Source organism: Sminthopsis crassicaudata, chromosome 1, assembly GCF_048593235.1.
Source record: "Sminthopsis crassicaudata isolate SCR6 chromosome 1, ASM4859323v1, whole genome shotgun sequence".
NCBI classification, from domain to species: Eukaryota; Metazoa; Chordata; class Mammalia; order Dasyuromorphia; family Dasyuridae; genus Sminthopsis; species Sminthopsis crassicaudata.
The window spans coordinates 17,993,589-18,010,314 of record NC_133617.1 but is presented as its reverse complement, the minus strand read 5'-3'; the positions used below and the strand labels follow the sequence as shown (position 1 = coordinate 18,010,314).

General features: G+C 37.9%; 1 protein-coding gene across 1 annotated transcript in view; it reads right to left on the bottom strand.

Annotated features, from left to right (window-relative positions):
• Positions 1-14,574: 14,574 nt before the first annotated feature.
• LOC141544019 (sodium-dependent serotonin transporter-like) overlaps positions 14,575-16,726 on the bottom strand; it is a 39,338-nt gene continuing 37,186 nt past the window's right edge. Inside the window, 1 exon segment of the mRNA XM_074269705.1 lies at positions 14,575-14,667. Coding sequence (XP_074125806.1) covers positions 14,575-14,667 — 93 coding nt within the window.

Sequence of the window (16,726 nt, the reverse complement as noted above, 5' to 3'; positions counted from 1 at the left end):
GAAAATCAGCTCACCATTACTATTCAATATTGTATTAGAAATGTTAGCTTTGACAATAAGAGAAGAAAAAGAGATTAAAGGAATTAGACTAGGTAATGAGGAAACCAAATGATCACTCTTTGCAGATGATATGCTGGTATACTTAGAGAACCCTAGAGAATCGACTAAAAGACTATTAGAAATTCACAACTTTAGCAAAGTTGCAGGATACAAAATAAATCCACATAAATCATCAATATTTCTAGATGGTACCAATAAATTCCAGCAGCAAAAGATATAAAAAGAAATTCCATTTAAAGTAATTGTAGATAATATAAAATATTTGAGAGTCTATATGCCAAGGCAAAGTCAGGAACTATATAAACACAACTACAAAACACTTTCCACACAAATAAAGTCAGACCTATTGAGTTGAAAAAATATCAAGTGCTCATTTTCCCCTTTTGCAAACTTCCCTCTTTCTGTTAAGAGTGCAAGCAATCCTTTCAAGTCACTTGGAAACATAACCTTGGTATTGTTTTGAACTCCTCATTCTCCCAGCATTATTTACATTATTCTCCTCTTTACAATCTACATTTTAGCCAGATTTGCCTTCTTGCTATCCAACCACATGACATCATGCCTCCCAGCTCCAGGGCTATGCATAGACTGTCCCCCAATATTAGAATCCCTCCTTCCCCAATCCCACCTTTTAGGAATCCCTAAAAACTTAAGTGTTACCTTCCATATGAAACTTTCCCTAGAATCAGTGGAAGCTATGAGAAAAGAACATGGGAAAAAGCTATTGCAAACTACTCATTCTAGCTTTATGTGAACATCATTAGCATTCATTTAAAAATATGTAAAAGTTATTTCTGATTTAATATCTATCACTTGCCTCTTTAACAATTTCTCTTCTAGACTATCAGTTTAGAAACAGAATCCAAATTTTTCTTTTCTTTTCTTTTCTTTTTTTCTGAGGCTGGGGTTAAGTGACTTGCCCAGGGTCACATAGCTAGAAAGTGTTAAGTGTCTGAGACCAGATTTGAACTCGGGTCCTCCTGAATTCAAGGTTGGTGCTCTATCCACTGCGCCACTTAGCTGCCCGAATCCAAATTTTTCTTCCCTCTAATTTAGGACCCTTCTTTTAATTTCTAGATCCCACCACCTCCATCCAACCTCACCCTCTTGATCACCCTTTCCATTCAGTTCAGAAATGTTCACTTCTGCCATTCTTCATGCCCTTGGAACTTTGCTGTTCTTTTATTTACACTTCAAACAGTCATTATTTCCCAGAGAAATATGATACCTCTGCTAATACAGATAGTTACCTTTTTCACTTCTGTATGTTGGCTCCATGAGCTACTTTGGAGAAAGAATCACCCAGAGGTCTCTTTGATGAGCCTCTGTTACTCCAACATGGCTGGTTCTCACCCAATCTCATGGGTGTCCATGATGGTCCCTCCCCTGAACCAACATTGTCATCTATTCACCATGATCATCAGATTGATATTGCTGGTATTTCCTCTACCAAATCCCTCTCTTAATTTCCACGAAAGACCATTGTCAGAGTATTTTAATATTTGCCAAACTTACAGAGTGACCTTATTGTGGCTGGATTGTGACAAACAGCAGCAGACAGAGGATTCCAATAATTGCAGCTTGAAGTTGCCATGGAGATGTGGGAACGCTGAGATGCGTGGAGAACATGATGTAAACAGGCAAGAGGAAGTTCTCACTCTGGTGACCAGACGGTCTCAGCCTCCTGCTTGGACGTTTTCAGCCTGATTGTCCTTCTCTGTTGAGAGAGAAAATTCCCCGTGACTTCATACTTCCTTGTCATTCACAAATGTTAAATTATAGATTGAAATCCCAGTGTGTGAAAATTTCAGTGAGGTGTCCCAATAGAATGGGATGTCTGCCCCTGATATTCATGGGTTTTGTCCAGAAGACAATGATCAGTCAATGGAACAATCTGAGGCAGTGCTCTAGCACCAGACTTGGAGACAAGAGGTGGATTTAGATCCTGTCTCAGATGCAAGTCAGGCCACCTATTCTTGCTTTGGCCACATGCCGACTGTGTAACTCTGGGTAAATAATTTAGTCTCTCTCAGGCTCAGTTTCTTTATCTTTAAAATGGGGATAATACTAACACCTATCTCTCAGAGTTGTGGAAGATTAAGTGCAATAATACATGTAAAATTTTAGGACAAGAAAATGGTACAGTGGACAGCATGCTGGGCTTGGAGTCAAGAGGTGGTGTGACCCTGGGCAAGTCACTTCATCCTGTCTCAATTTCCTTATCTGTAAAATGAGCTGGAGAATAAAATGGCAATCCACTGCAGTATCTTTGTCAAGAAAATCCTAAGTGGCATCATGAAGAGCAGATACAATTGAAAACCCACTAAATAACAAATTTTGAAGTTTTATTATCATCATTATTATCAGAAACTGGGACCAGTAGTTTATCCTGATTTGCTTTATCATTTTTTTACACAACCCAACACTGGTAACCAAGGCTCTTCCCCAACTGTCCATTGTCATGATCATTGGAACAATAAAAAAATGGAAACCTATAGAATGAGTAATGGGCTTAATTTTGCAATTTTCATCTGACTGTTAATGGTACAAAGGACAATAAATTGGGGTCAGCTAGGTGGTGCAGTGGATAGAGCACCAGCCCTGAAGTCAGGAGGACCTGAGTTCAAATCTGACCTCAGACACTTAACTTCCTAGCTGAGTGATCCTGGGCAAGTCACTTAACCCCAATTTCGGCAGCAAAAAAACAAAAACAAAAACAAAAAAAAATGAATTGAATATTAGGTTGAATGACTAGTGATGACTCAATAAACATTTAATAGCAGGTCCATGCTATGATTCCTAAAGCAATGTTGAAGCATTGATGTTTAGATCTTTGAATGTGAATCTAATAAAGGTTGTATTGTTTTTCCCTGCCAGAGTATGGAGGCTGCTAAAAGGATGACGGATGAATGATTGAATTGGGGACTATGGACTAACTTTCCCTGTTGTTGGTTTATCAGATTGTTACCTCATTTAGTTCTTAAGAGAAGTGCAATTTCATTTCCTATTTTGGAGAAATTTGAGAAATCAGAAGGACCAGAGAAAACATCTAGTCATCCATCTTGTTTTTATGTCCACATGGCCAATTTTTGTAAAACTTCCATGCAGTACAAGGAAATTCTCCAGAAATTTATTCAATTCTATATCTTACCATTTTTCTTTCTATTACATTGGTTTAAAAAATGAGAGGGAATAGAAATTTCTTGTTTTATTGCTATCTTTTTGCTCTTGTTACTTTGGTTACTTTTTAACTGATGAATTCATTTGGATCATATGCATTTAACACTCTCACTGGTTTCATCTAGGATTCTTAAGCACAATGTTAATCCCTATTCATACTGAAATAACATCTAAACATGTCTGCTTTTCTAGATTCCCCTGATACAGAGGAAAAATCTTTTTTTCAGGTTTTGTTCTGTGTGTGTCTTTTTCATTATTGTTTTCATTATTATCTCTTATATTTCTGAGGTGTTTTCCGGAGGTAGATAGTTGGTTCAGTGAATAGAGTTGATGTGAACTCTAAACCAGCTAATTCTCAGGAATAATTGAAACAAGTTCATCTTGTTCCTTTTATCAAGCATAATCAAGTTAGTTTACCCAGACTGTTTTCCCCTTATGAAGTGGGGAATTCATACCTATGGCCCCTGCCATGTTTACTGTACTCTATTGGTTCAGTTCACCTCAGCACTTTTCCCTTACCTCTCCCCTATGCTATGTGGTGTCTCTCTTGACCCTACTATGTCTTATGATGTCTCCTCTCAGACCTCACTTTTCTTTTAGGGTGCTAAATTCTTTTTAGGATTAAGCCTGTCAGTTAAGAGCATGCCCCAATTTCATGGGGCATTCCCTTTCTTCTAGGTAATTGTGAGTTCCACTAAGGAACTTATCTTTTTCATCATTAATTATTAAAAATTTTTTTCTATGTTCTTCCAATCCCATTTTATATTTACTATTCCTGGTATTTATTGTATCTTTTCATTTTGTCTGTAATCTCTTCTTCATTTACCATTCAGGATCTTATCAATTAGATAAAATGAATAAATAAAAAGGAACTAACAAGTAAAATTCCAAAACTTTGGAAAGGAATTAATAAGAGAAGAGGACTTGAGAATTAGGGGGAAATTCATTATTATTATTATTGATATTTTAATTTAATAGTTTTTATTTACCAGATATATGCATGGATAATTTTGACATTGACAATTGCCAAATCTTTTGTTCTAATTTTTCCTCTCCTCTCCCCCCCCCCCATGGCATGTTGACCAATACATGTTAAATATGTTAAAGTAAAATTAAATACAATATTTGTATACATGTCCAGACAGTTGTTTTGCTGTACAAAAAGAATTGGACTTTGCAATAGTATACAATTAGCCTGTGAAGGAAATCCAAAATGCAGGCGGACAAAAATAGAGGGATTGGGAATTCTATGTAGTGGTTCATAGTCATCTCCCAGAGTTCTTTCGCTGGGTGTAGTTCAGTTCATTACTGCTCTATTGGAACTGATTTGGTTCATCTCATTGTTGAAAAGGGCCATGTCCATCAGAATTGATCATTATGTAGTGTTGTTGAAGTATACAATGATCTCCTGGTCCTGCTCATTTCACTCAACATCAGTTCATGTAAGTCTCTCCAGGCCTTTCTGAAATCATCCTGTTGCTCATGTCTTACAGAACAATAGTATTCTATAATATTCATATACCACAATTTATTCAGCCATTCTCCAATTGATGGGCATCTACTCAGTTTCCAGTTTCTGGCCACTACAAAGAGGGCTGCCACAAACATTCTTGCACATGTGGGTCCCTTTCCCTTCTTTAAGATCTCTTTGCAATATAAGCCCAGTAGTAGCACTGCTGGGTCAAAGGGTATGCACAGTTTGATAACTTTTTGAGCATAGTTCCAAATTGCTCTCCAAAATGGCTGGATGTATTCCACCAACAATGTATCAGTGTCCCTGTTTTCTCACATCTAGGGGAAAACTTTTTTTGGGAATAGGTTTGCCTTAAAGAAGATTCAGCAAAATAACTGATAAGATATAGAACTGTCTTTAAAGAGGAAGAAAGAGAGGAGAAATACTAAATTCATTAAAAAATTAAAGAGCAATTGAGAAAACCAGAAAACTTACATAAGCTTAATTGTGAATGAATTAAAACAATTTAATATATGAAAGAATGATAGATTAGATAAACAATCAAAACTCTTTTTGCCAAGAATGGCCATTGCGAATTCTTCACAAGATCAAACTGCAACATTTGCTGTTTTTCCTAAAGAATATCACCAGGTGCCATATCATTTGCTACATCAGCCATTTCATAGTTATCTAATTGTTCTTTTTTGCCTTCTTTTAGTTAAGTAACCTATAAATTTCCCCTTCCTCTCTTTCTTTTCTACTCCTTTTGTTTTTAGTTTTTAAAAAATGTCCTGGACTTTGTTTTCTTGATGAATATCTTTCTATCTATTCAAACTGTTTATTCTTTGATTCATTCTCCTTATACTTGATTGAATAATCAATCCTTTATTGAATAACTTGATTGAATAACCAATTATCTCTATTTTGTCTCGGTCTTCCTAAGTGATTTATTACTTCTAGAGCTCCTATTTTGAGTTCTTTCTTCTAAATAATTTCTATGTTGAAGCTTTGTAGATCTCCCCTTCTTGACTCTTCCCGCCCCCCTTGTTGTACCTGACTATAAGAAGTATTCATTTTTTCTTGCAGGAAATAGAGGATAAAAGTATTACCCTATGATATGTCTCTAATGGGTGTGGTTTATTTCTATTCCTTAATCACACCTTCCATGATCATCAACTTTCTAATTTGCCATAAAAATCTCCTCTCCACAGTCACACCCTCTTCTGGAGGCCAGTTGCCTTCAAAATTTATTATTCCTCTTCTCCTTAGATAGGCTGCTGTCCAGATTCTCTCTGAAATAGTGGTCTCACAGAGCCCCAAATATCTGGAGGTATACTGATGGGACTCTAAACCACCTTATTCTGCCCCCTAGTCAGGAAATGCTAAAATGAGCCCATCCTGTTCCTATTATCAATCATAATCATATACAAGCTACCTTATTAACATAGTTAAGATAGTTATGATGTGAACTCTAAATCAAGCTATTTTGTTCCCTTTGTCAGGTAATGCTAAAGGTCAGTTTTCCCAGACTGTCTTGTTAGAATATAATGATGTGAAGACAACACTTAATCAATTCCCCCAGCCTCCATTGTTAGTAACTCTATTCCATCCATCCTGTCCAATCTTTGAGACTGTCTTGATTAATATATATCTTTAGATAAGTTTTGGAGCCTGGTTAGTCACTAGATTCTGCTTGGCTCCTCCTTCATCTCTTACTCCTCCCACATATCTCCCCTTACTCTCCAAATCCTATCTTTGTTCTTCCTCTCCCCTGAAACTGTAAAAGTTCCCCAATGTGGAAACAAATTGCTTAATCATTATGATTCTGCCTTGCTTAGTCATAAGCCTATGAGCTATTTTATTAATAAAGAGCAAATCTGTAATCTGTGATAAATGTCATTAACATGATTGCTTCATGTCATGAATCACTATGCTCTCCCAAACCTGTTTCATATTTCTACTTCATATTACTATTTTATATTTATTTTATGGTCCCCATTTCCCATTACAGAATTTCTCCTTACATAGGAATGTTCTTTAGTGGGACACCCTCTGTCACTAAACTGAGATTTCACTTTATTTTTTTCCTCATTTTCAAACCTTTCCTTTGTCACCTCACTCATTCTCTTGCAAATCCTCTTCTTCCTAATAGAGTATATGGTTTTCTTTTCATTTTCTATTGGAGATTTGATTAGAGTAAATTATTTTCCTCCTATCTTCTTCTTTCCTCCAACCTTTTTGGGGGCCTTCTTCTTCTGCAGTTTATGCCCATTCAAAACATTGGTTCATTTGGAGGCAGGTCATTGTGAAAAGCTGGTTCACACCTGATCTCCCTCCATTTTTGGGTACTTAGAGAGAAATTTCTCAATGATCTCTTTTTTTGGTGATTTGATTTTTTTTTAACCTGATATTTTTCTTTCTAGTTTGTTTTCTCTCTTTTTTTCCTGAATAATTGATTTCTTGTGTTTTCATTATTTACTTTGTTTCTTGTGTTTCTGTTTTCTTGGATATTTGCAAAGCAAATAATTTGCTTACATCTCTCCTTTTTAAAAATCCTTCCAATGCTTCTCTTTTATGGAATGTGTGATCCTGTGATTAGGCTCAGGTTTGCAGAGTGACATACTTCCTATTCCTTTTTGTACTTTCTGATCCCAGCAGAATAGTCTTCTGTTAGTCAAATTTCCTTTCCTTTAAATTTGAAGGTCTTCATCCTGGTCAATTGCAGAATCTGTTGTTTCCCATTGGAATTATTAAATTTAGTCCTAAAAAAAATCACCATAGGTATTTGGCTATCAGTGGGTTCTTTCATTTATTTTCTGGACAGTTTTCTTATATTATTTCTTGGATTATGTCATTCAGGTTTTTTGACTTATGCTTTTCTGGGAGGATTCTTAAGCTATCTCTACACTTTTTGTCTATGAAATCACTATGTTTTGTTTGTACAGAGATCATGTGTTTTAAAATCTTGCTTTTTGTTTCTCTTCTTCCAGATTGTTCTTCACTTTTGTATATTGGTACTCCCAACCAGTTTGCCACTGTGGATTCAAATTTTTCTTTTCTGCTGATTATTTTTGCTGAGTGGATCATAAATCCTGCTTTTATTATATTTGCTTCTATGTTCTATATTAATTTATATATTATATAAGCATCCCCTTATGGCTCAATGCCTTCTTGGTAATCCATGGACTTCTCTGCCTTATCAGAGTTGGTAATATCAATTTTTTCCCTTATATTTCCTTATCATTCACTTAGTGATCTTTTCTAGTTGGATGGTGGATCTTCTCAAAGTGGAGAAGCTTCAAACTGTCTCAGTCTTTTCCCGGGTTGGGGAATTCACTTTTAACTAGGGAGGACAGAATGGACACCAGCTGGATAGCAGTTCCTTTTCCTTCAGGACTGGTGGACTTGGCTGTCTCTTTCCTCTAGTTTCCTCTGTTCTTAAATTCTCTGATCTTATAGCACATTCCCTCAGATGGCAGAAAAATCCTTCTTCTTTCCCATATTTCCACGTAGGGTAAGAGGTGGAGGTTTGGTGTGTTACCATAGAATGGTGGCTTTAGGGTAGGGTTTATTATTAGTCTTCCTTTTAAACCTTCTTCCACTTAATACAATAGAAAATATACCTTGAATATCAAAACAACCTCCAACAACAACAAAGGGAAACAACCACTATGCTGTTGTAGCAAAGATCTGGACGTGAAGTGTGTACCCATCAATTTGAGAATGGCTGGACTGATTAGGCTAAATAAATGTAATAGAATCTGACTGACTCTAAGGTATATCACACTGGTTTTTTATGGACTTACTGGGTACATGTACTATGGACTCAGGAATTATTTCATCTTATGCTTTTTGAGATGTGTAATATCCTATAAAAGCAGTACTCATTTAAATTTTATGTCTCTCCCAATGTCTAGTACAGTGTTTTGCAGCGTAAATTGCAATTTGTCAAATGGAATTCTCATGGCCAATTCTTCACTTGTTAAATCAGCCAAAATGAGCGAACTGATTTTTTTCTGGGGCAGAAGAATGTAAGGGAAGGAATATTAGATGTAGATATAGGCAGATGACCTGGGTTCAAATCTTCATTTTGTGATTTAGACCAGTGTGACTGGAGGCACCTTTTAGAAACTCAATTTCTTCAGCTATGAAACGAAGGATTTGAGCAGGATGGTATCTAAGGAGTCCACTTCCAAATCCCATGACCTATAATCGTTAATTTAAAAAATGTGGTTGAGACACAACTAACCCAAACAGCATGTAAATATGGTGGGGGGGGAATAGGTGACTGAACAGTTAAAAGAAACACTATATTCTATGGTCACTCCGTCCAAACATTACTCACAGCACCATTAACATTTTCTTTGTGGTTGTTATAAGAATAACATTATTATTATTATTATTATTATTATTATTATTATTATTATTATTATTATTATTATTAATAGCATTATTATTATTAGCTCAGACAAGTGCCATATGAATATGGCATTCACAGAGGAAAATGCCAATTGAGATTGTGATATCCCATACATATCACCATACTGATGACTCCCAAATGGGTATGATCATCCCCAGTCATCCCCGAGCAAGCTTCAGTCCCACATCACCAATGGTTTATTAGACATTTCAAATAAGATGTCCTGTAGACATCTGAAGTCAAAATATCTGAAATCCTTACCCCCAAACTCTTCACCTCTTCTGAATTTTCCCTACTTTTGTTGAGAACACTACCATTTTTCAAGATTCTCAGATTTTTAATCTAGTTATTGCTGGTTATTTCATCTTCACCTTTTTTGTTTCTATCGCCTTTCCTATTCATCCCCCCATCCTAGCTCAGAACCTCATTACCTCTTACCTGTACTATTGCAATATCTTATTAATTGGTCCCTTTGCTTCAAGTCCATTCCTTCTCCAATCTATTGTAAGTACAGTCAATAAAATGATTCCAAAAGTTTGGGTCTGAATAGGTCACTCCCCTTGCTCAGTGAAATCCAGGGAGATCCCACTGTCTCTAGGATCAATTGCAAGAATTTTTGTTGAGCTTTTAGAGTCCTAAATAGCCTAGCCTCAACCTATCTATCCATCTTTATAATAGAAGACACTGTACTGGATAATGGGGAAACAAAGAAAAAAAAATGAAACAATCCTTCCTCCCCTTGAGCTTACAATGTATTGAAAAGATACAACATGGTCACAAATAAATTTCTACCTAATTATAGAGGATAAGGGAGAAAGTGTTAGAGGCTAAGGTGATCAGGAAAGATTTTCTATGGGAGATAGGGAATAAGTTGAGCCATGAAGGGACTTATATTTCTTTTCCGTGTGTGTGTGTGTGTGTGTGTGAGTGTTTGGCAAGGCAATTGGAGTTATGTGACTTATCCAGGGTCACACAGCTACTAAGTGTTAAGTGGCTGATGCTGAATTTGCACTCAGGTCCTCCAGTGCTCTATTCACTGTGCCATCTAACTGCCTCCTATATTTCCTTTTGATGCAGAGAGATCAGCAAATGTGTTCCCACTTTTAGTATCATTTAATCATTGGCAACTATGTATTTTGAAACTACTTAGAAACAACCAAGTATCAAAGTGTCCACGTGTCCACGTGTTTTGTCAACAAGCCAAATTTGTATTTTATTTTCCTAGAAAAGAATTATGTTCCTGGAAAGCACATTTATTTAGGGTTTCATATATTCACATTGAATTTTTTTTGAGACTAGCATGACCTATCTTGACTAGACTGGATGTGGATCTCATGGGCTTAATTCCAACACTGATTGGCAGGAGAGTTTTGACCTGCTCTTTTTCTGTCCAGGGCTGGTTTATTTTTTTTTAGAGAGCCTGCTGGCCCTCTGTTCTCAAGGGATTACCATATTGGTACTGAACCTGGTAGAGACACCTACTCGATTTAGCTCATTGCAGCCTAGAACTCCCTAAACTCAAATAATCCACCTCAGCTTCCTGGGGGTTGGGATTACAGATATACACCATCTTGTGCAATCATTTCCATTAAAATAACAACCACCACTATGCAATTTTGGAATTACGATAAATTTTGTTGTGTTTAGTGTAGACTTGTGATATCATTCATGTTGGTAATGCCCAACGCAGAAACTTTTAGAAATGGCTGCTGTCGGCTGGACAGTGGTTTACGGTCTCAGTGATTTCTTGGGGGATTATGGAGTGGTGACTTGCCCAAAGTTATACAGCCAGTGTAGGCCCCAGACAGGACTTGAACTCAGATCTTCTCCAAGGTGGGTCCACTCCCCACTATCTCTCACTGTCTCTCAGATTGTGTTCAGCATATTGATATGCAATACATTAAATACAAATATATTTAAGATTTTTTTTCCTGAGGCATACTGTCAAAATCATAGCCCTGTCCCTGTGAGTTATGTTCTCATGTTCCACAAACAAGCAGCATGATGTAGTGAAAAAGTGCTGATTTTGGAATCAAAGATTGTTATTCCATCATTTTTCGGTCATATTTCAGTCATTTTCAACTCTTCATGACCCACTTTGGAATTTTCTTGGTAGGGATACTGGTGTGGTTTTCCATTTCTTTCTTCAACTCATTTTACAGATGAGGAAACTGAGCAAGCAAGGTGAAATGACTTGCCCAGGATCACACAACCAGATTTGAACTCAGGAAGGTGAATCTGATGTCAAGGCCAGTGTTCTGTGCACTATGGCGCACCATAGCTGTGCTAATTCTTCCTACCATCACTTTGTTTCACTGCGCCTCCATTTCCTTCTCTGTAAAATGATGGGATTGGATTGAATGTTCCCTAAAGTCTCTCCCAGCCTTGAGCCTTTGATCCTAAGAAGCTTGGGAAAGATGGTTGAATCTGTGTTTTGAGGACCCGAGTTCAAATCCTTGCTCTGCCACCTGGTTGACCTTAGGCCATTCACTTAGACTCACCATGACACAGATGACCTCTGAGCTTCCAACTCTAAATGGATATTCCCATTAAATGCATTTAGGAAAAACCAACTGCTTCACTTTTGGTGATCTCAATCCTGACAGAAAGGGACTTACTTTTGCATCATGTTAATCAGGAGGGTCAGGTAGATATGAACTGGACACCTCCTAGATATTGCCATTGCATCAATGAATCCAAAGCATAGGATACATGGGAACAATCTAGCTAATCCAGTTGGGAAGGAGTGAAAATCGTGTGAAGGGACACTCCAGAGAAATCTATTGGGGTTAGTTAAGGAAACCGTGATGGTCTATGTATAAAATAGCAATGAGCAGCTAGGGACGCCATAGCACACAGAGCTCTGGGTCTGGAGTCTGGAAGACTCAACTTCCTGAGTTCAAATTCAGCCTGTGTGATCCTGGGCAGGTCCTGAACCCTCTGTGCCTCAGTTTCCTCACCTATAAAATGAACTGGGAGAAGGAAATGGTGATCCACACTCCAGTATCTACCAAGGAAATATATTTAAGGTCACAAAGAGTTGTACACAACTGAAATGGCTAAATGACAAAATAGCAAGTTAGTTTGGAACTGGGAACTCTTTCCTGATCCCTGTAGAAGGCTGATCCTTCCCTGCTCTGGTTATAAAGTGCTTCACCAATCTGAAAGCTTTATGCCCTTGTTGGCTAATTTTTAAATAAGAAAATATACTTGTTAGAGTCCTCCACAAAACTCATGCTGGGTTTATTCTCTCTATACTTTCTACTTCCTTATCCACATCCATTTTAAGTCTCCCTTATAAGATGAGAGGGACCATTTTTGTCCTTGAGTTCCCCCATGTCTGGCACACTGTCAAAGCTTAATAAATGTTCATTGAATCAAGTGAAAGACAATTAAGAATTGTGAGGGATCATGAGAGGTTTCCAGAGGTGTCTCCAAACTCTAAGAGACTTCAAGCTTTGACAATTTTTTAAAAGTTTAAAGTTTTATTAGTTTAAAACAGAAATAGGAAATCTGGAACACTATATATCAATACCTGAGCACATAAAAGAAATAGGAAGATTGATACTAATTTCTCATAAGAATATTCAAAGATAAAGATAAAAAACAGTTCTCTAATAGTGTTTAAGGAAACAATCATGTCTGTATGTTTTGGAAAGTGTTTTCCTCACCAGAAGTCTAGGAGGAAGGGAGTACCAAAATTGCATTCACATTCCACAAATAAAGGAAACTGAGGCTGAGATGGTTTGTCCAAAGTCGTGCCCTAGAATATCAGAACTAGGATTCAAAGAGAGGATTTCTGATTGAAGTCCTGCTCTCTTTCCCCTCCACCATCACGTCCCAAGGGGCAAGGAGTTCCTGGGCCAGTGGGCCATCCTTAGCTTTCTGTATAAATTCTGCCATAGTAGCCACGAGCCCTTCCTTGTGTATGAAAGGCCACATCACCTACTGTTGTGCCCCGACTGCCGAGCAATTAGCATCAATCTGACATGGGCTAATTTTGCCCTTTGCCCTTCACAAAAGGAAGGCAGCTCTCCATACTATTTCCAATGCCAGAAGTATCGGACTTCTCATAAAAATGTGGAATCTAGAGGGGCCGTCTAGTCTGACGTAAGCAGAAATGACCTTACATGGATTTCTCAGGGGGTCTGAGATGGGACTGACCTTGTGAAGGAATACAAACAGACTTCAGTTGCCTGGATGGATCTGGGGGAGCTAAGGCACAGAATGCAGGCAAATGGAGTCAGAGGGGCTGGTTCACTGTGTGATCTTGGTTGGGCAAGTTGTTTCCTGAGCCTTGGTTTCTTTTTCTGTAAGATGAAGTCCTGAAGTCCTTTGTTCTAGATTTGTGATCTTCAAGCAAGTAGCATTTAGATTTAGATTTAGAAAGAGCCACTATGACCAGGGTAAATCATCTCACCTTTGTCTTTCTCCTTTGTAAAATGAGTGGACTAATAACACTTAACTGCAAGATTGTTGTGAGTCTCAAAGAAGATCATGTATGTAGAGTGCTTTGAAAACCTTCCGGCATTGGTGAATGTGAGCTATTATTATTATTATGTTACGAATCTGCTTCTAAGCTTGCCTCCATATTACTATTGGTCTTGAATCAAGGCTATTTTCACAACCTAAGGTGGAAGAGACTCTTGTGATGTAAGAGAAAGAATACTGAATTGAGAGTTATAGGAGCTAGGTTCAGATCTGTCCCTCTGCCACTTACTGATGGCAGGACCTTTGCCATGTCACTTCTCTTTCTCTGCAAAATTAAAGGGATTATCCCCGATGACTTCAAGTCCTCTCCAACTCTAGCTGTGATCCTTGCGTCAGAATGGAACTTTGGTACGCACAGAAAATATCTTAAAGACTTTGCCACATCGAAGGAAAATTGGCCAGGGCTACTGTAGGAATTCAAACATTGGTTCCTATCTTTGTGTTTATATGCTATGACATAGTACATGGTAATTATGTATTTGATAAATATTTGTTGGCTGACACAAACTCATCACCCATCTATACCCTGTCAGTTCGCCTAGGTTTGACTCTAATTCCAGAGACTTATTGGGGGATACATTGGGGTGGTGCAGTGGTTAGAGTTTAGACACAGGAAGATTTCAAATCTGGCTCCAGACACTTGTGGGAATCTGGACAAGTCACTTAATGTTCCTTGCCTCAATTCTTCACGTGTAAAATGGGGACACTAGAGAACGAAAAGGCAAACCACTCCAGTATCTCTGCCAAGAAGATTTGATGGACAAAATCCAGGGAGTCACACAGAGTTGGGCAAACTGAAGATGGGATAGTACATCTAACTTGGAGGCAGAGAAGAATGCTTGATCTAAGGCGGGCAGAGGGCATGATGGGAGTTGAGGAGGATAATGAAGGACAATTAGAAGAAGTGTGCCCATGTTTGTCAGGAGATCTTGCATCAGGGGATGTCCTGATCTGGGAGAGTGGGAAGGCTTCAGATGCCTGGGTGGATCTGGGGGAGCTGAGGCACAGGATGCTGCTGGCCATGACTTGGCTTCTTTTCTGGTCTTAGACAAACCTCCAGGCGCTGGGAGAAAATACAAGAAATGAGACATTGTTGGGATAGGCAAATGGCTTCTCAGGATCTTATCAAAATTCAGTTCTGTAAGAAATTGGCAATTGGCCATGTTCTCTAGTCTTTCCCTCTAATCCAGTAGGATCCCAATTCCCTAGTGCCATCACTTGTCCTTTTACAATAGCCTTGCAAGTAATGGTACAAAACCGTAGCAGCCCTCAGATCAGAGGAGGAAAGCACCCTCTGACGGCAACTATGGAAAACATAATTGCGCAGATTCATAGCGTACTTTACAATTCGTAATGCTCTCTACATACAAGTCTCTCAATGAAGATTTGAACCAATGTTGTGGAGTGGCCCAGCAGATAGAAAGCTGCTCTTGGAGTCAGGATGACCTGCCTCTGATACTTATTGGCTGTGGGATCTTGGATAAGGCACTGAACATTTTTTTTTTTTTTTTTGAGCCTCAACTTCCTCAACTCTAAAATGAGAATAATAACAGCTTCTACATCACAGGAGGAGGATGAGGACCAGATGGGATGATTTTGAAAGTGTTTTGCAATCCTTCAGGTGTTATATAAATGTTATTATTATATTTATTTATTTATTTATTTTTTATATTATTATATTTAAAGATGAGGAAATTGAAGCTCTGACTTAAGTGACTTAAGATCGTGTAACTTGAAAGTATTAGAGGCAGAATTCTAACCCCAAGTTTTCTAAACTCAAAATCTAACACTTTATAAGAAAATAATAGCAAAGGCAGCAACAAGAGGCATGAAATCCAGAAAAAATACACAGAATAGAGTTTGGCATGAGGGAAAGGTTTCTGCCCCCCTCTTCCACTTATCATGTAAAGATACTTTTCCTCTCTGTGCCTTTGTTTCCTCTTTTGTAAAGTGATCAGATTGGACTAGATGGCTTCCGAGGTTCCCTCTTAGCCCTAAATCAATGAACTTGTTTTCCAACAAACCCACGCATGTTTGCTTTGGGCTCAGACCTGTGATTTTCTTAATCATTATCTTGTGAAAGTGAATGCACACATTTTTTAAAAAAGCAACTGTAAATATTAGAAATGTCCAGGTTAGTGTAAATCATTTTAAATTCTCATTTGGGTGTGGAATATTTGTTTTTGTTCATGGTTACTAAGTTAAGAGTAAAATTAGGAGCCTACTTTAAAAACAAATAAACAAAAATATGACTCATTCACCCTTCCTCCACCAGCAGCATTCTTAATATAAGAAGGGTGTTGAACTCTGAGACAGTAGGGACTTGGGTTAATTCTGCCTCCAATATTCTTAACAAGACTAAAACCAGTGGAATGACCAACTTTTAGACTTAATAGGGATTTTTTTATTATTAAAGCTTTTTATTTACAAAACACATGCATGGGTAATTTTTCAGCATGGATCCTTGCAAAATCTTCTGTTACAACTTTTTTAAATAGGGATTTCTGAAGCTGTCTAATTCAAAATAATCAGAAAATGAGTCCCCTCTACTATTTTCTGGCCTGTGTTCCCTTGATCATGTGAAGTCATGGGAATCCATTCTCTCACGTGCTGGGCCATTCCATTTTGGAACAGTGTCATTGTTGGGAAATTTGTACTTATGAGCTGCCTATATCTGCCTTCTTACTACTTCTGCCTGGTCTTACCTTTTAGGGACAAGCAAAGTTAATCTAATCCCACTTCCCTGAGACTTGAAGAGATCTCTCATCTCCAAAAAAGGCTTCTCTTCTCTTGACTAAACATGTCTGGCTCCTTCAACCCTTCTTCACAGAACATGGACTCCAGAACTTCATCCTAGTCATCCACCTTGGGACATTTTCTAGCTTATCAATGTCCTTCCTACTTTGTGGTGTTCCAAACTGAACCCAATCTTCCAGATGAGGACTGACTAGGGTAGAAGACGGTGAGATTATAGTCTCAGTCCTGGTCACTGGAGGTGATGGAACTAAACTGTGCAGTGAGTTTACAGCATTTGTCCTCTCGATCTCAGCAGCGACCCAGTTAAGATAAATGCATCTTTGTGAATGACTGACACTTCGAACTCATTGTCTGTTATTTTTTTC